This window comes from Nicotiana tomentosiformis, chromosome 10 (genome assembly GCF_000390325.3).
Source record: "Nicotiana tomentosiformis chromosome 10, ASM39032v3, whole genome shotgun sequence".
Lineage (NCBI taxonomy): Eukaryota > Viridiplantae > Streptophyta > Magnoliopsida > Solanales > Solanaceae > Nicotiana > Nicotiana tomentosiformis.
Genome location: NC_090821.1, coordinates 65,767,290 through 65,787,366, shown reverse-complemented (window position 1 = coordinate 65,787,366; position 20,077 = coordinate 65,767,290). Strand labels below are relative to the sequence as shown.

The window sequence follows — 20,077 nt, the reverse complement described above, 5'->3', positions numbered from 1 at the left end:
TTTTGGGTATGATTAATGAGTCTTTTTAATTAATTAGAAAATATTTAGAATTGACCAACATGACGATGACACGTGTCCCTCCGTTTAAATGAGGGTATATTTGAATCCAAAGTATGACTGCAGGGGTATAGATAACCCAATAGTATAACGAGGGGTATTCTTAGACCATTTTCGAAAGTAGAGGGTTATATTTGCCCTTTTGCCATTTTTGGCACCTTCCCATTTAAAGAGGTCCGTTTCTTATCCTTAAAAGACGAGGACCCACCTAATTAATTTTATTCTTTAATGTGTACTTCATTAACTTATGGACTTTTTAATAATTATAAAAAAGTTGGTCTTCACAAAGCTTTAAACAGGAACAAACAAAGAAGTCAAACAGAGATTCGAACTCTAATCTTCCCTGTAAGGAGCAGTACTTTGCCCATCAATTTTACCACAGAACCCACAACCTCATTTAGTCTATGGGTTCAAACACTAATATATGATCATATTTCAGTAATTTTGCACAGTATATTCTCGGGTTCTGTCGAAAGTTATGGATTCAATTGAACCCGTATCTATAGCGCTAGATCCGCCCCTACCCACAAGTAAGGTCTGTGGAAGGTAGTGTGCGCGCAGTAAACCTTGTGAAGGTAGAAAGACTGTTTTCGATAAACCCTCAACTCTGAAAAAATATAATCATAACATTATTGAACGGAAATTCCATCTGCATTATAAATCCCTGCAGGTAGGCGTGATTCCCCTTTAATGAACTTTATGCAGCGTGAATCTGGATTAGTCGGAGTGGGTATTGGATATAAGATGGTTATACCAATAACAACTATGTTTCAGTCACAAATAAGTTAGAGATAGTTGTACCAAAAAAATAAATTTAATTGTTCGGTTTCCCTTTCAGCTTTTCCTTCAAATCTCATACTTCTAAACTCTTTAAATAGATTGAACGATCGTGATTTAGCCTTCACTTAAAATTGACCTGAAAAAAAAAGAAAGAGAGGAGTAAAGGTAACAAATTACAAAATAGTGTTTTTAATTAAGATCGAAGATATGCTACCAGATTAGCTACCTCCTCTAATTCTAGGTAATGTAGGATAGATGGCTAAAATGTTAGTAAAAGATTTTTGGAAAATAATACAAGATGGAAGAAAAAAAGAACTTGTTTTGAGCAACAAACGTGAATGTTTTTGTTAAATAGCCTCAATAATCAAAATTCATCACTAAAATTGTGAAGCCATCCATTTCCAAACCATTGACTGATATTCGTTGTCTGATCGCTTGTTTGGATGATCAGTATCGTGTTGTCACTTTAAATATAATATTTATTTATTTTGATTGTTACTTAAATTTTATTGTATCGTATCGTTAAATCCATCATTACGTAACGACGAAAAGTGTCACTTCATGGAATGACCAATTTGATGTGGCCGCGTTGTGACCCTATTTTTTTCTCTTATCTTGTGGAATGACCCAATACTATTATTAAATGATCATATTTTATCTTTTATCCTACATTTTTATAAAATAATTCTACGTCGTACTTTACTTTTTCTTTATAATAGTATTAAAAGTTCATTCTTCATATTATTGGTGTATGATATCATAATTCTACCTTTTTTTTAATGATAAATTTGAAATATTTGCTTGGTTTCTACTACACACGTGTTAACTCAAATGGTAAAATATTCCTAAAAGAATAAAAAAAAAGTTCCAACTATGCTCATGTACTATTTCAAATTGATCAATTTTGTCATCTCTTAAACTTTTGGTTCATTCTGGTAGTAGCAAATTGTCTCATATCTAGCCTTGCTATTGCCCATTAATGTAAAAAATGTATCTAAATTAATTGCGTGACTTTTAATTATAGTGTAAAATTACTCTTCGATTGAAATTTCAAAACAAAACTTTTACCTTAAGGCAAAAATAAATATTACGCCAAAATAACAAAGGAAAAATTTGCTCAATTTGAACTAGTTCAAGAACAAATTTAACCATTTTTCCTGAAATCTAATCACACTCTTCTCCGTTTTTGTTTGCGTTACACCATTATTTCCAACTTTCAGAAAAGCATGAAAAAAGAAAAAGAAAAAAAATTGTCAAAATTAAATTCCTAATTACAATTAAAACAAAAATTAAAAGGTAAAAAAAAAGGTTTAAAAGAATAAGACCAGCATTCTCACTCAACCTTGAATTTTCTGCAAGAAACATCTTCTTCTTCTTCCCCTCCAACTTTTTTCCGGCGGAATCTACTTGTAAGTTCCTTATTCTTCTCTTGCGCTTTCGTATTACACAAAAAACCCTAATCCCTTTTCCCAATTAAATTGTGTTCTAAACTTGCAAATTACAATTCTTTCACTGTATAAAGAAAGCCTCAATTTCAAATTTGCATAGTCAATTTTGTCCCTTTTTTACAAGATTATACATATTTATTTGATTCCCGTGTGATTTCCTGAAAAAAGGGTTAATAGATTTAGTATCTATCTTTACATTTTGAGTTTCTTTTAGTACTTTGGAAGAGACAGATCCAACACACACACACACACCCCTTTATTTTTTGCATATGTATACAAAGTTCGAGCTGAAAGCAGTGGGTTCCGTTGAATGACTTAGTTCCACCTCTTTACTTGGGGCGAAAGCGGAAAAAAAATTATTTTCTGAACTAGAAAGGAGATTTTTTGACACATTTTTTTTTTTTTTTTTTTTTTTTTTTGTGAATGGTACTTGTAAATATGCTAAATGTAGCTGCTCATCATCTTTATTTAGGGGAAGAGTCTGATTCAAAAGCGTCTGTGATCTCTATCCCGTCGAACTGAAGCACTTAAGAAAGAAGCTGATAACTTTTGGTTTAAGCACGCAATCACTTTGAGACAAGGGCAGAGCTAGCTTGTGCCAAGAGGGTTCAATTGAATCCTCTTCGCGGGAAAATTGTACTGCGTAACTAGGGGAAAATAAACTTTTATGAATATCTATAAACAGTTGAATCTCTTTGACATAAGGAAAGACTCTATTTTAATGGCAAAGGGGATTCAAAAATTGCTTCAGGTAACATGTTTAAATCCTAAGCGCAACATTTTAGTATATTTTGAACCCCTTTGTTGGAATTTCTAGCTCCGCCACTGCTTTGAGACTTTTGTCAAACAAATGGGTGCTTGGTATGGATGATGACTAACAATTTATATGTGTTCCTGTTGTTGTTGCTGTGAATGAATGAATTATCTTTGTTTCTTTCAAGAAAATGCAACCATTTTATTATCCAGACCACTAATTTCAAGGTTTGGCGTTTGAATCCAGACCAGTTAACTATGCTTTTACCTAAATTCTATTCACTCCCTCGACATTTGCCCTTGACTCTTGAGTTAAAGTTACTATGTTAGATAATTTCTATTTAATATCTGTAATAACTAATAATCCTTTTGTCTACCAAGAACACTAGTTATACGAGAACCCTCATGAGGATTACAAAGTAGAGGAGTAATGCACAAATAACAGAAGCAGTTTTACCCTTTCATTTTCGGTGAAGGTTCACCCTTCTGTTTTCTCCTATCCTAAATAACAAGGAGTTTCACATTTTATGGGTATGACCCTGTTGATTTATGGGGTACTCTTTGTTATCTGATTAAAAAAATACATTCTTCTCAAAAAGGACAAAAATCTTAGCAAGTTTATTTTGGTTGTATGAGCTAGTCACTGCTTATGGCAATTTAAAGCAAGTGTGGATGACATGTCATTTATAGGGATGCAAAAAACTGAGTCTGGAACTTTCTTTAATAAGGAATCCAAGTCTGGAACTAGAATCGATGATTTTATTGTCTTCAGTCAACTACTCCAGTCAGTGACCATTTCTACGGAAGATTAGCAGTCTTTTGTAGAGAACTGGAGTATCTTTTCCTGTAGGTTCTCTCTTTCTGGTGTAGTGCTTGAATACTGTGTTTGTTCCCACATCTTTTAGATATTCAATAACTTTTCTATTCCAGCCAGTGACCAATTTGCATAAAATCTGGAAATCTGCTGCTTTCCTTTTTCCGGTTCTCTTTTCTTCTTTTTCTCTATCTTCTGCTGGATGTTGACGAACGAAAATAATTTTGTGGTTCAAGCTCATCGAAGTTGAGGTTAGTGTTTGAGGAATCTGGAATTAGCTCACTTCAAACTTCTTGAACATATTCTTGGGTTAAGTTGAGTTTGAAAATAAGCTTTAATGCAACTGTTTCATGCTAAAATACGGGAAGCTGAGCCAAAACATCTGTCATTTTCTTGCTCACGTTGGTTGCATTCTTCATGCTAGTTTTATTTAGCTTCCTGTCAAGTTTACACTTGCCATGGAGCTGTTTATCTTTTCCTTTTCTTATGTCATGCTGATTCAGGAGAGGAGCCTTGGCATAACTGGTAAAGTTGCCTCCATGTGACCAGGATGTCACAGGTTGAGCCGTGGAAACAGCCTCTTGCAGAAAATGCAGGGTAAGGCTGCGTACAATAGACCCTTGTGGTCCGGCCCTTCCCTGGATCTCGCGCATAGCGGGAGCTTAGTGCACCGGCTGCCCTTTATGTCATGCTGATTCAGCTTTTGGTCTCATAAAACTGTTTCTTTTTACTTCTCATTTTCATATTATTGTTTTGTTAATTTTTTCTTCTATGTCTTCACTTATTCGTTTTTTTTCTTCCGGAAAGGTGTTTCTTTTTCCTTATGGAAGTACTTTAGAATCATATGCTAGTAAAAAGTACTTGATTATCCAAACACATTCTTTAAAATTGTTGACTTCATGTTGCCAATCAATCAGTTGGGACTTCTCTTGACATTAGGAAAGTTGATTGCCACTGATCAAGTGTTATTTAAGATGGACAAATATTTGTAGAGTTTTCTTTCTTGGGTTATTTTCTCCAGTAGTTATCGTAGTCATTAAGCTACTCCCCAGTCTAGTCCATGTGGGCCAGCTAGCCTCCTCTTTTTAAATACAATTATTGCGGAGTAGTAATTTGGATGAGGGCATCTACAAACTATAGTATTGAAGTGAATCTCCGCAGCTTGATAAGTAACCAGGTCTTGTTTTTTCTTCCAGAATGTGGTCTTGTTCGTTTCTTTCTTTTTTATCTTTTTTTCAAGTTCATATTTTCAATGATGTTGGTGAACGAGATAATAAAGATGGCTGGATACTATAAGCAACTCATTTGGAGAGATGTCATTGATCACCTCAAAATTTGGAATCAATCCGAGTTAGAATACATGATAGCATTTGCTAACATACCTCCTAAAACTGAGATTTGGATTGTCTTGCCAATTTGGTGATCTCCAATTGTAGTTGTGTTATGATCTCGATTGTTTATGCTTGGTCTTTCAATTTTTTACACTGACCTTATGTCGTAGAGCTTTGTGGCAATTACTCTCTAGCTTTTACCCTTCTTGCTATAAGAACCTAGGCTCGATAGATGGACTCGCTTCATTTGTTGATCTCCAAATTTTGTCGAAAGGCTATGTTCTTAAGCTCTTTGACTTGGTGATGTGCTTTGGCAATTGAATTTATTTATAGCCTATCAATCATGAGATATGTGTCCATAGGTGACAAATACATATTTTGTTGAATATTTGCAGGTTATAGGTTGACCAAAGAGAGATGGAAGACATACTAACGGAAATCCCTCCACCTTCAAGGTTCTTTTTGGAAGATCTGAACAACTTTTGTCCACCGTCTCCTCCTCTTCCCTCTCCATTCCTGTTGTTTTCAACTCCTAACCAGGAGAAATATTCTCGCCCTTCTCTCCTCATCATTGCCATGTCTTCTCCATCGCTTCAAGTTTTTCATCATGTGTCCTCCAAAACCCTTGTCGGAACTCTTATCCTTCCTGAAATCCCATTCTCTGGCAATTCAGTCGAGCCCTCTCTTAAAGACAAATCGTGCAATATATATGCCCTGAATGAAGCTGATAACTTGATTATGATTGTGTCCGTACAATATCCAGTTACTGCAGAGAGATCTCATGCAGTGGCAAAGCTACTGATTGGAGAACAGATTATTCCAGAAAAGGTCTTAATCCTGGACTCCATTCGTAGTAATAACTTTCGAGGAAAACTTTCACCTGATGAAGCGTTTGCATTTAAGCTGGAATCATCTGCAGAGAGAAAAGCAAAGGCTGATGGACGTCAAGATTCACCACTGGTAAAATGCACAGACTATCTTCCATCAGGAAGCGTTGTCGATGGCTTGGCAGCTGCTTTATTGAGCCGATGTCAGTTAAATAAGATCAGAGGAACACTGTGTGTTTCATGGCCTGAAGCTGGTATTTCAGTTATATCACTTGTTAAATCTCTACTGCTCAAGGATGTCCTGTCCGGCGTGAATCATATTAACGTTGGGGATCTTGAGGAGGAATTCCTAAAATTAGGTAGGAATAAGGATTTCCTTCTTGATTCTGAACTCTATACATGAAATGATGTCTTTGATTTAAAACAAATGGAACTTTTTCTGTTTCCAGCATCACCTTGTTCCTCCTTTTTGTTAGATTTCAATGTAGTTTGAACAAAGCAATATTTTCTTCATCTCCTGGATTACCAACTTGAACATGGTTCACCATGTCAAATTAATATTATGTTCTCCAGCTATTTGGAGTGTGATTTTCTCGGTGTTTGTATAATTTTGTTTGAAGAATTAATCCAAATAGCAGCCTACCTAACCGCTTAAACTAAAAATAGACGGTGGAGGTATAGTGTATGCATAATTTATGTATTATATGTATATAATGAATATATAATCTATGTATATGACTAGAGAAAATAAACAATAAATATGACCGGCTATTTGTGTAAAGATCGAAAAAATGCTAGTGAAACATAAACAGTAAAAATAGCACGGGCTAGTCAGTTTTCGGACTGGTAATTCAAAAATAGCCACTATTTTGTTGCAACACGGACCGGTCCAGCATAATATACTGGAGATTGGAGCACCTGTGTATGAGCTTCCAGCATATTATATTGAATCGATATATTATACTGGAACTCCAGTATATTATGCTGGAATATTTTTCGGATTTTGAACAGTGTTTTCGTTTAGATTTATCTTTACTAGAAAAGTAATTAAATTTCAATTACTTTTGAAATTGTGACTATTTTTTAATTGCCACTTATAAATCTAGCTATTTTTAAATTTTCCCCGCACAAACACCTATGCTGGTAACATTTTCATGCTATTAAAGTAACGGAATGCAAATCGAGCAGGTTACATCGTGAAATAGGGATAAATGCAGCTTGTAATGTTTTTGTACAACCTTTTCTTTTATTATGGTAGTGTTCGGACATTCGGTTCAGTTTGTTCATACTTAAGCTCAGAGACGAAGTCAGAATTTTAAATTTATGGGTTCGAGATTCTAATCGTTTTAAACTATTTAATTCTAAATTAATAATTTACATATATTTAATGAATTTTTAAGACTAGTGAGTGCTCAATTAATAATTTACGTATATTTAATAAATTTTTAAGACACATATAGAGTTCGAACCAAAGCTACTGAGTTCGATCAAATCTGCTCCCGACACTCTAGCTCTGACCCTGCTTAATTTATTTCATCAAAGGTAACTCTATTTATCAAGAGTAAATTTTTTTTCTTTTTTCAAAATATGCAACTTTCGCTTAACATTTCTAATGGTATGTTTTTTTTAATAAATATAAAAGAACATTATAGAAACAATAAAAGCATAACGGAAGAACAGATGGAATCTGTTAGTAGACATGCTATAAGTGATATATACTGAATGCGATTTATAAGTCTTATATGTCGTGGCTGTATTTGCATAATGCAATTTAAAATGATTTATAAGTTGCATTTGCCAAAAAATGATTTATAAGTTGTATTCATTGAATACGATTTATATTTGCAAAAACACCCCAATTTTGTTTTTCATTCTCGATTCGTTTGGAGCATTATCTGTTGCATACAATTTTTTTCTTCAAAATTGTAGCTCTTCATTTACATTTTCTGATAAAGAATGACAAGAAGTTTCTCCTATACAGATAATGAGTTATTTTTCAATATAACAAAGCACATATTTATCAATTACTTAAACAAATTCAACTGATAAAACATTGTTGAGTCGACACATGCATTAGTGAATTTCTGCATTTTTTAAAGAACATTAGTGAATTTCTATATTTCTAAATGAATTGACAATCATGATTATAATGTTTACCATCAAAGGAGAACTTTTTTTAGTTTTAATCATTCTAGAGAATATAAATGAAGAGTAAAATTTTGGAATTTTTTAAGGGAAAAGGGTGAAATATACCTCTCTACTTTCATATATTGTCTACATTTAATATCTGTTATACTATTGAGCCAAATTTACCCCTATCGTTATATTATCGGGTCAAAAATACCACTACAATCAACAAACTTTTAAAAATATCCCTTGATCTGTTAAGTAATCCAAAATCTCTCAAATTTCTTTTATTTAAATCACTTGTTGTTCTTCTTGGTCCACTATTTTTAAAATAATTGGCATTTACCTACTTTCTGAATTAGAGAAAAAAATATATTAAATAATACAACCGAATAAATAAAGTATAGTAAATTGAAAAATCTAAATTAGGTAGCTTTTCTAAATTCTAAAAGTATTTACAACATCGCAATTTTAATGAATTCGTTGCACCAAATATATGAAGACTTTGCAAGTATTAGTAATTGAAGTTGAAATTCCTCGTATACTTTACATTGTCTAATTCAACTTTGCTTTAATTAAATGCCTACACATTTTGCACTCTTAAGTTAGTCGATCGAACTCTATACTAACCGGGCAATGGCAAAATATATTTGAATATACATGTACATACATGATGATCAGCTGCACATAATACACAATAAATAGACCAACTAAATTCTACGGTGTGTATATGATTGAAAAATAAATAAAATTTTAAATCAATTTTATTTATTACAAAAAGAGAAATGGGTGCATTGGTAATAAAAATTAATTATAAATAATTTGTATAGTCTAGTAACTTTAGCATTCACATCAATAGGTATTTTTTATAATTAAAATAATGGACCAAAAAGAACAACAAATAATTTAAATAAAAGGAATTTGAAAGATTTTGAATTACTTAACAATTCAAGGAGTATTTTTAAAAGTTTGTTGATTGTAGGAGTAAATTTAATCCGATAATATAATGAAAGTTAAATGCAGATAATATATGAAAGTAGAGTCGTATATTTGACCCTTTTTCCTTTTTTAAATATATAAATAAACGGAAATGGAAAAAACAGACTCATATTACGTTTGTCGAATGCGATAATCGTTTTTGCGCATTGCCTGTCCAATCTGCAAATATCCCAAACCCAAAGGATTAAGGAACAAACTCCATACTCTTTAAAAAATTACAAAACACAGCCACAGTATACCTCAGTACTAGTATTTCACTTCCAAAACCCTTCCACCAAAAACACAAAGCAGAAGCAACAATGGAGGGCGTCTCGTACCAGAGATTCCCAAGGATCAAAATACGTGAAGTTAAAGATGACTATATGAAATTCGAACTGCGCGACACCGATGCCAGCATAGCCAACGCGCTTCGGCGCGTGATGATTGCAGAAGTCCCAACAATCGCCATTGACCTCGTTGAAATCGAGGTCAATTCCTCTGTTCTCAACGACGAGTTCATATCTCATCGTCTGGGGCTCATCCCGCTCACTAGCGAGCGCGCCATGAGCATGCGTTTCTCGCGTGACTGTGACGCGTGTGACGGTGACGGACAGTGCGAGTATTGTTCCGTTGAGTTTTACCTCCGTGTGAAGTGCCTTAGTGACCAGACGCTCGATGTTACTAGCAAGGATTTGCTGAGTTCGGATCATACTGTTGTTCCTGTCGATTATTCCGATGCTTCCTCCGGTTTTGATAATTCTACCAATAAGTGAGTTTTTTCTTTTCTTTGCTGGTTTATGGACTCTAACTAGTTTGGAACTGAAGCATTATTGCTGTTCTTCTTGTAAATAAGCCTACTTAAAATATGGGATTTGTAATTGTTGAAAAGAAGACAGGTTATCTGCTACAGCAGGTAAATATACTTGACTCTGATACAATTTAGGTGCTTTATATAGAGTTTAAGTTTTTATGGACTGAACTAGGTCGCTTAATAGGTAATTACAGGTCAATTTCTTGGTAAGCATTAATTGGTAATTGATAAAAATGGATTAATATGTTATCACAGGTTAAAGTCATAGGTTATAGTTCCCTGTAAGTGTAAAAAATCTTTAATAGTGTCAAAGTACATAACTTGTATCTTTTCTTTGTATATATAGGCATTAAGCTTCTCAGGCTATGATAAATCTTCGAACAAGTTACTATTTTCTTGCGCCTTTTCAAAAAAAAGTTACTACTAGTATTTCTTACTCGTTTAGCCTAAAGTAGTTTAGGTTGACACATTGTTTTTGTTGCTATTGTTGGTGTTATTGTGTTGAATATTTTTATGCATGTGGGTGTTTTTATGTATATCGGCATTAAGCTTCGCCGGATTATGATAACTCCTCCAGTGAGTTAATCTTTTTTGCCCGCCTAGCTGACTTTGACTAGTTTGGGATTGAGGCGATATTGTTGCTTTTGCTGTTGTGTTGTTGTCTTCTTCTCAAATATCTTTGTGCATGTAGGTCTTAAGCGCTCAATAGCAATACACTCTCTGTTTCACTTTAGGTGTCGTAAGTTGTATTTAACCTTAACCCAGTTATAGAGAGGTTTTTTAGTTTATTTTTTCAGAAATTGGGAAATGATATGTGGTACTTGTCAAAGTAGGGTCGAGATGCTTTCGAATGATTAAAGCTTTGGTTGCATAGGATGTAGTACATTTTTTGAATAATTCGATGGTGAAAAATTATAGGCGTAGTTAAGTTGAGACAGAGGAGTAGTAAAGTTGCCATTTTTGGACTTGGAATGAGTGATTTGTTGATATTTATTTTTTGGTGTCTTTGAATATCTGGGTATTTTGCCAACAAGGAATTACATCATTCTGCTGTGGGATAGTTATTTTCATGAGGTGATCTTTTTTGATAGAGACTGCAGACTGATGTTGGTGTTTATGAGAAATTTTGTGCAGTCCAGTTTGGCTGAGGGATTACAAAGGGGTCACTTGATTCTGGTTTCCAGTTGGTGAATCTGTTTTCTTTTTCTTTTTTTGGGCAGATGCACATTAAAGTGCCTTTGATATTTCATTCTATGGAGTGCAGGAGATTTCCTAAAATTTTGTTGAAGGATCGTCCTGTGTATTTAGAAGAAAGAAATCAGATATCAATCAAGCTCCCAATGAACTTAGTAAATAGTTTCTTTCTCGAAAGGATAATAGTTTTGAAGGTAGTGTTAATTAGAGAGTGTCACATGAAGAAGGATAGTAGTTTATCTTACTCAGACTTATCTCTGGTCACTGGTATTATGAGGAAATAATGTTCTTTCTAATATGCTTATTTTGGAGATCAATTGTGCTGAATGTCTTGGTTTGTACATGCTAACTGTCTAGATAGGATATTTACTGTCTTGCTTTATTTTATGCAGGGGAATCATAATTGTGAAGCTACGACGTGGGCAGGAGTTAAGGCTAAGAGCAATAGCACGAAAAGGAATTGCCAAAGATCATGCGAAATGGTCTCCTGCAGCAACTGTGACTTTCATGTATGAACCAGATATCTACATCAATGAGGACATGATGGAGACCTTGACTCTCAATGAGAAAAGAGAATTAGTAGACAGTAGTCCCACGAAAGTCTTTGGCATTGATCCTGAAAACAAGGTTGGTTGAACTTCGTACATTATATGTTTTATTGCCATAAAATGCCATACTGCTATGTCTAAACTTTTTTCTCTGATTTGTTGAACACCATCTGTGGTTCCTATTACCTTTTTTTTACGGACAGCATGTCATGCTTTATTTGGTGAGGACTGAGGAACATGAATGAACCCCTCTTGCCCCATTAACCTGAGCTTATATCGAGATCTTTTATCATGCTCGGTGTCTTCTGTTGTTGCTGTGCTCTTACCAAGAAAAGGCACTGTGAATGCAGGAAAAGAAATCCCCTTTTCTGGAAAAATTGGACACTTTCAGACGAAAAGAAAAAAGATAAGTAGAATAGTTAATGTGAGATAGAGGGAGTACTTGAGTTTAATCGGTTGATACAGCTAGTGTATAAAATATGAGTAAGCTCCTCATATTTGGTATAAATAACTGTGGAACATGAACTGTTTTTGCATATCACCATTTTGTTTACTATTTCTTCTGATTGGTAACAGTGACTGTAACTAATGTATAAAGTGATCCTTTTAGTTCCTTTGTTGTGCTTTCTGGAATCTGTCCATGAATTGTAGGTTTTTGTAGTATTTGTCACAACAACAATTTCTTTCAGGGGAATGTATTAGTAGGACTATCTGAGGAGCAATTTACTTTTTACACACAACTGAACTGAGTTAGGATGATGACTTTTGCTGGGATGCTTGGAGCTTGTTATGGTAGAGAAAATCATAGCAAGGAAAGTCAAGAGAAACTAGGGTGGAAGTCGCCTAAGTAGTCATATCCCATCCTCCTTTCTTGAAAAGTTGATTTGGTGCCCTTAATTGTTTGGGGCCGAGGTAATATTGGCTTTATAATTCTTAAGTATTGTCTGCCAATAAAGTGAACTCTGTTGTGGCTCCTATTAAGGGGTAATGACAGAGAACTGTTTAACATGCTAGAGGATTAAAACTAATATTTCTGGATAGTTGTTAGCTGCGAGTAAGCAAAATTTTTCACGCGAAGCATCATCTTTTTGCCAAATCTGAATTGGGTCTAAGAGCATATTGGGTTTTTTCCCTACACTGACTTTCTAAGAACTTATAAGGAAAATGCACATGGAGTACTGTAAAGAAAGTAAAAAGAAAGTGCACTTTGGATTGTATCATTTGATTGTAAAAGAGATGGAATTTCAGCATTAGGGTCCAGTGATGTTTGTATTTATTGGTTAGCAATAACTTCATTAAATTTATAAGATCTGAAGAATTAGAATGCAATCCTAGGGTGTTTTGGCTAATAAAAACTAGATTTGGAGCCTTTTCAATCCTAAACAATACCTTCCTGGAAATTGGGGATGCTATAGCTTTTCGGCACAGAGGTTTATATGGAGATTTTAATTCTAAGAGAAGGCACCGAATTCCAATCTGCTACAAGTCAAAATCATTTGTACGAGTGGTTAAACATTTTTCTTCCCAACAAGAATGGTAAAAATACAGAATTAGTTCGTTCTGCACTAACTCAGTGGTCAATCTACTGAAACCTGGAAAATGAGGAAGATCTCAGCTTTTAACCTAGCCAGATGATAAGGAAACATGGATTAATAGGTCAAAGAAAGAAGCAACTCGAGACATCTCCAATGAGTTCCTTTTGGATTTTTCCTTTTATAGGTCTCATATACTTCTGTGGAGTTGCTTTTGAAGTTTATTCAGATTGTGTTGTTGTATTTCTCGTTTCTTTTGAAAGTTAGGCCTTTATTTTTTTACTTCATCTTTGCAGGTTATTGTTGTTGATCCTGAGGCATACACTTACGATGATGAGGTGCTTAAGAAATGTGAAGCCATGGGAAAACCTGGACTTATAGAGATACATGCCAAGGAAGATAGTTTTATTTTCACTGTTGAAACGACTGGCGCAGTTAAAGCTTCACAATTGGTACTCAATGCAATAGAAGTGCTGAAGCAGAAATTGGATGCAGTACGCCTTTCAGATGACACCGTGGAAGCAGATGATCAGTTTGGAGAGTTGGGTGCACATATGCGCGGAGGGTAAAACCTCATTGGTCAATTTGAACTTCCTCACTTGTTAAAACTGTTGAAAGTGTTGATGTTTAATATATGTCTTGTAAGGACAAAAAATCCATGAACTACTTAACCCATTTTCACTTTAGGACTTAACTGGTGATGGAAATGTAGGAGACTGCTTTTGTTTGTTGAAAGTAAATGGTTTTTTCCCATCATCTTGTACTGATGGAATGTTGTTGGATATCATATCTCAATGGATCATCAATTCCCAGCTATGTATTGACCGACTATTAACTACATGTGCTTGCTAAGGCACGCTGTGTCCAGGGTCGTTTGGTAGGGTGCATAAGAATAATAAGAATAATACTGAATAGGGTCTTATAGTACTGAATAGGGTGTATTAGTTATGTTGAGATTGTTTATTATCGGCAATTTGGTTTGGTGTATTAAAGGTTTTGAAAGGGCAGTTCTGTCTTTATACATGCTTATCCATGTATTAAAAACTATGGTATTGCTAATGTTATGATTTGTTATATATAAGAATAATATTGAATAGGGTGTATAACTGATACTTTATTAGTTATACACTAGAGAATTTGCCCGTGCAGTTTGATAAATTATGTTGGATTTTTTTTATTTTTAAAATTCAATCCAAATAGAAATAATAAATTTTTATTTATTTATAAACATTATGAAATATTTCTATACATTGATCAAGTCACAAATATATAATTCTTATTAGAGTTTGAGCTTAGTTAATTGCATTTGGAATTTTTTTTTAAAAGAAAAAAAAAGAAATTTGTACTTTTGTGTGGTGATGTGCTTTTAGTACATGATTCTTAGTTTAATTATATATTGGATACACAAATGTATTCAGACATTTGTCTTCGTCCTTCCTCTAATAGTAGTATTTGATTTTCTAAAAATTTTAAATTAAAAGAACATGAAATGAAAAGTAAGAAACTACACCATTGAATTACATTCCAGTCATGTACTATTTTGCCTGTTATTTTCCTCTATTTTTATTTTTTTACTATTTTATCTTTTTAATTCCCTGATCTCTCTACTTATTTTCGTCCCTTTTTCTACTGATTCCTACCTTATACTTTCTTTATAAATTTCGTCTTACGTTTAACGGTTTAAGTAACATGAATCATCAATCTAAAAAAATATTATACTATCAGATGAAAATTATTTGTTGTAACATGCCATATAAAAACACGAAAGAAGGGAAAAAATTTTCTTACATCATTTGATCTATTTTTTGTACACAATGTACACAACTCTAAGTGGGCATTTGGACATAAGAATTGTAAAATTCTAAAAAAAGTGAAATTATTTTCAAGTAAAAATTGTATTTGAAAATTAGAGTTGTGTTTGGACATGAATATAAGTTCAGGTTGTTTTTGAATTTTATGAGTGATCTGAGTGTAATTTTGAAAAATAGTTTTTTGAAATTTTTAAAATTTTCAAAAATTCCAAAATTCATCTTCAAGTAAAAATTTAAAATTTTATAGCGAAACACTAATTTCGAAAAAAAAAGGTGAAAAAAATTTCATGGCCAAACGAGCTATATAAATGTATGCCAATAAAAGATGCCACACACCTTTTAATGGGATAAAATGAGAGAAAATATTTTAAAAAATAACATAGTAATATTTATTTGGTTTTAAATGAAGATTAAAAAATGCTCGTGACGCTACTATCACCACTACAATATTCATATAGACACCCCCCTCCGAAATAATAATAAAAAAAAGCAAGAAAATAATTTTGAAGTAAAAGTTGTATACATGCACAAACTAATATTGGATGAACTCCATTAAACAAAAGCTTGTCAAACTTGCCTACCAACTCCTGAAATTTGATAGTGGGGATGAAACCAATGACCGTGTGTGTATATATAAAATTGGCTGCGTGTTAAATAAGGAATTGAAAGGGCAGCGGGTAAAATAATTAATGGTATGTTTGGAAAGCAACCAGGTAATTGCAACTGATGTAATTAGTAGGGTATAACCTAGTAATTACACAATTATATAATTACGACGACCTGTTTGTTTGTCATAATGTAATTATAGTATAATTACAAGTTTACTGTTTGGTTGCACAAGTGTAATTACATAGTTAGATTAAATTTTAAATGACGTAATTATCAAAACTTAAAAGTTAATATAATAAATATATGCCTATAAATTTTTATAAGTATAAGTGATATTATATTTGATATTTAAGATGTATATTTTGTTATCAACCTATATTACTGTAATAAATATTAAAAGTAGTAAACTTTCTAAAGAAAGTCAGTAGAAATAGTATGTCAAAATAATATCTGGAATAAATCGAGCCCACTGAATACACAGTGCGTCCTTAAAGAAATTATTCCCCTCAAGTACCCGAGGTGCTGGAATATATCCTCCCAGGATAGAACGATTTAACTCACCGGAGTGTTGGTACCAAAAACGCCGATGAACAACGAACCACTCAAAGGCTGTAAAACACACTGGAAATTTTGTGCAGAAGAAGAAGAGGAAGATCAGAAAATTTCGCAAGTAAAGATTCTGGGATTCAAGGCATATTTATAGATCATTTGACACTGTTTCTGAAAAGGTTTGCAACCTTTCAGAAATAGCCATAACTGTTGGAACAGGTGGGAAGAAATATTGCGGGAAAACAGAAAGCGGAATTTGAATTTTTGTTAATTAATTAAATAATTGAAAATTTTTTTTGTCTAAAAGGATTAATCAATCAATCGATCTTTGACCAAATCCAAATCCGAAGCCGAAGCCGAAGCCGAAGCCGAAGCCGAAGCCGAAGCCGAGCCGAGCGACGACGACGACGACGACGCGAGGCTTGCCTTCTTCTTAACTCTTTAAGAGCTAGAAAAAGAGCAATTGTATATATACCCATCAAAAGTCTTTTCTTCCTCCAATATGGGACAATGTCCCTTTGCTAAGGAGGGAAACTCAAATATTTCATTTTCCCTCCATTTCCCATTCACCCTCTTTAATCTACTCAAGCTTAAAATCCCAACAATCCCTCACATGAATGGGGAATGGCTATAAAAAAAAAAGGAATGCACGGACGCATGTGTGTTTTACATGCAAGAATTAATTGAATCTGGATAAGTAGGTTTCCCTTTGAACTTTCCGTAGTGAACTTATATCGGATATACTCGGTCAATCGGTAGATTTGATATCTTTGAACCGCCGAGCTTTGTTGTATACCTAGACACCATAAGTCACATAATCAATCCTTAACCATCTATGGTTCTCACAGTTGTGTTCGTTTCAGCCATGAACACCGTATGATTTCATGAGTGATTAGAGAATGGGTCCCTACTTTCATTCCCCTTGAAGCGACTTACGCTTCACACTCACATAGGTGATTTTTAAACGTGTAATCCTATAGACACACTATCTGGTCATATCCTGCCAGACATAGCAAATCATTAGAAAGCTTTAAGCTTTGTTAACTCATCAAAAAACCTTAATGCTTTACCTCGATTTATGAACATTGTCTTCATCACGAGAATGGGTTGAGTTATTTGACAATGTTGAACCGTCATTCATAACTTTGTTTGATCTCTTTGAACCTAGCTCGTGGGATCTCCAGTCTGCTAGGTAGAGTTACCGCCATGATGACTTGTCCTAGACCTTAACCCCATTCCCTTTGATGATCTTTCAATTGCCTCTCTAGATAGGCCTTTTGTAAGTAGATCCGACACGTTATCTCTTGACTTTACGTAGTCAATTGCGATAACATCACTAGAGAGCAGTTGTCTAACGGTATTGTGTCTCCGTCGTATATGACGAGATTTTTCGTTATACATAACGCTCTCTACCCTTCCTATTGCCGCTTAACTATCACAATGTATACAAATAGGTGCCAAAGATTTGGGCCACAATGGAATATCTTCTAAGAAATTCCGAAGCCATTCAACTTCTTCACCGGCCTTATCTAAGGCTATGAATTCAGATTCCATTGTAGAACGGGCAATGCACATTTGTTTGGATGATTTCCAAGACACTTCTCTACTCCCAATTGTGAAAACATATCCACTCGTGGATTTAACTTCAGATGATCCAGTGATCTAATTCTCCATTTAAGAAAGTTGCTTTAACATCCATTTGATAGATTTCAAGACCATACACGTCCCCTAGTGCCACTAACATCCTAATAGTTGCTATCCTCGTTACTGGCGAGTAAATGTAAAAGTAATCTAGGCCTTCCTTTTGTCTATAACCTTTGACAACAAGTCTTGCCTTATATTTGTCAATAGTGCCATCAACTTTTATTTTCCGTTTAAAGACCCATTTTGAACCTAAATGCTTATTTTCCGGAGGAAGATCAACCAATTCCCATGTATGGTTATCCAAAATTGATTAAATCTCACTATTGATTTCCTCTTTTCAAAATGCTGAATCAGAAGATGGCATAGCTGCTTTAAAAGTTTGAGGCTCATTTTCAAGCAAAAATGTCACAAAATCTAGTCAAAATGAAGTAAATGTTCTTTGACGTTTGCCATGCCTTGGATCTTCTATACTTGGAGTATTTTCCTTTGGTTCTACCCGAGGCCGTTTAGGTCTTTCACTTAATGACTCGTATTCAGTTTTTTTACGGATAGATATTTTCAAAGAATTCAGCATTATCTGATTCTATTACCGTATTAACGTGAATTTCGGGATTATCGGATTTATGAACCAAAAAACGACATGCTTTACTATTTGTAGCATATCTAATGAAAACGAAATCTACAGTTTTTGGTCCGATTTTAACCCTTTTCGGTAAAGGAACTTGTACCTTTGCTAGATACCCCCATACTTTGAAATATTTCAAGTTGTGTTTTCTTCCTTTCCATTTTCCATATGGAATAGATTGCGTTTTGATGTACGGTACTCTGTTGAGTATTCGGTTAACTGTAAGGATAGCTTCCCTCCAAAAACTCTACAGTAATGAGAAACCTATTAATAAAGAATTCATCATTTCCTTTAATGTTCGATTTTTTCTTTCCGTAATTTTATTAGATTGAGGTGTGTAAGGTGCAGTAGTTTGATGGATAATTCCATATTCCGAACATATTTATGCAAACGGAGATTCATATTCTCTACCCCTATCACTTCTAATCATTTTGATCTTTTTATTCAATTGATTCTGCACTTCAATTGCTTTATCCTTACTATTAAGCAAACAAACATAACAATATCGAGTACAATCGTCAATAAAAGTAATAAAATACTTTTTTTCACCTCGAGATGGTGTCGACTTCATATCATAAATATTGGTATGAATAGAGTCTAAAGGATTTGAATTCATTTCAATAGACTTATAAGGATGTTTTACAAACTTAGATTCAACACATATTTGACATTTTGATTTATTACACTCGAATTTAGGCAATACTTCTAAATTAATTAACTTCCGCAAGGTTTTGTAATTGATATGTCCTAAATGAATATGCCATAAATCATTTGACTCCAATAAATAAGAAGAAGCTGAAATTTTATTCATACTGTCAACAACCATTACATTTAGTTTGAAAAGGCCCTCTGTGAGGTAGCCCTTTCCAACATACATTTCATTCTTGCTTACAATAACTTTATCAGAAACAAATACACATTTGAATCCATTCTTAACAAGTAAAGAAGTAGAAACTAAATTCTTCCTAATAGTAGGAACATGAAGAACGTTGTTGAGCGTTAACACCTTGCCGGAAGTCATCTTTAGGAATATCTTCCCATAACCTTCAATCTTGGTTGTTGTAGTATTTCCCATGGAAAGATTTTCTTCGGGACCAATAGTAGAGTAAGTCGCAAATGCTTCTTTGACAGCACAAACATGTCGAGTGGCTCCAGAGTCAATCCACCACTCCTTCAGATTTTCAACTAGGTTGCATTCCGAAAGCATTGCACACAGATCATCAATGTTATCATTCTTCTCCACTATGTTGGCATGTCCCTTCTTCTTATCCTTTTTCAGGAGACGACAATCAGGGGCTTTGTGACCGATTTTTCTACAATTGTAGCAGCTGCCCTTAAATTTCTTTTTGTTCTGCTCCTTAGTCTGTCCAGAAGACCTCTCTCTCTTCTTACTTTTTGGAGCAGTCTCCTCAACTATATTAGATCCCATGATCGTTGAATTTCCACGAGACTTTTTCTCGGCTGTTTTGTTGTCTTCCTCAATCTTGAGATGAATCACAAGATCTTCCAACTTTATTTCTTTGCTCTTGTGCTTAAGATAGTTCTTGAAGTCTCTCCACGAAGGAGGCAATTTTTCAATCATTGCAGCCACTTGAAATGCTTCATTCATGACCATACCTTCAGCAATAACGTCGTGAAA

General features: G+C 34.1%; 2 protein-coding genes across 3 annotated transcripts; both read left to right on the top strand.

The window, feature by feature from the left end:
- Nucleotides 1-2,119: 2,119 nt before the first annotated feature.
- On the top strand, nt 2,120-6,598 carry LOC104099690 (uncharacterized). Of its 2 annotated transcripts, XM_009606758.4 has the most exons (3): nt 2,162-2,246; nt 2,758-3,036; nt 5,579-6,598. In XM_009606758.4, exon 3 carries the CDS (start codon nt 5,601-5,603, stop codon nt 6,411-6,413), a length of 813 nt encoding a protein of 270 aa, XP_009605053.1. In that variant the 5' UTR covers nt 2,162-2,246; nt 2,758-3,036; nt 5,579-5,600; the 3' UTR covers nt 6,414-6,598. The 2 variants fall into 2 exon arrangements, with proteins under 2 accessions (XP_009605054.1, XP_009605053.1); XM_009606759.4 differs by lacking the exon at nt 2,758-3,036 and having other exon boundaries at nt 2,120-2,246.
- A 2,678-nt stretch (nt 6,599-9,276) lies between these two features.
- Nucleotides 9,277-14,016, top strand: LOC104099688 (DNA-directed RNA polymerases II, IV and V subunit 3). The gene is made up of 3 exons (XM_009606757.4): nt 9,277-9,884; nt 11,513-11,747; nt 13,497-14,016. The coding sequence occupies exons 1-3, from the start codon at nt 9,436-9,438 to the stop codon at nt 13,767-13,769; spliced, it is 957 nt and encodes a 318-aa protein (XP_009605052.1). The 5' UTR covers nt 9,277-9,435; the 3' UTR covers nt 13,770-14,016.
- Nucleotides 14,017-20,077: the final 6,061 nt, after the last annotated feature.

What these genes read in the sequence shown, in the direction of transcription:
- LOC104099688 (XM_009606757.4), top strand. Translation starts at nt 9,436, where the DNA reads ATGGAGGGCGTCTCGTACCAGAGATTCCCAAGGATCAAAATACGTGAA. An exon ending in TTTGATAATTCTACCAATAA is followed by an intron (nt 9,885 to 11,512) that starts GTGAGTTTTTTC and finishes TATTTTATGCAG; the next exon opens with GGGAATCATAATTGTGAAGC. An exon ending in GCATTGATCCTGAAAACAAG is followed by an intron (nt 11,748 to 13,496) that starts GTTGGTTGAACT and finishes TCATCTTTGCAG; the next exon opens with GTTATTGTTGTTGATCCTGA.
- LOC104099690 (XM_009606759.4), top strand. Translation starts at nt 5,601, where the DNA reads ATGGAAGACATACTAACGGAAATCCCTCCACCTTCAAGGTTCTTTTTG.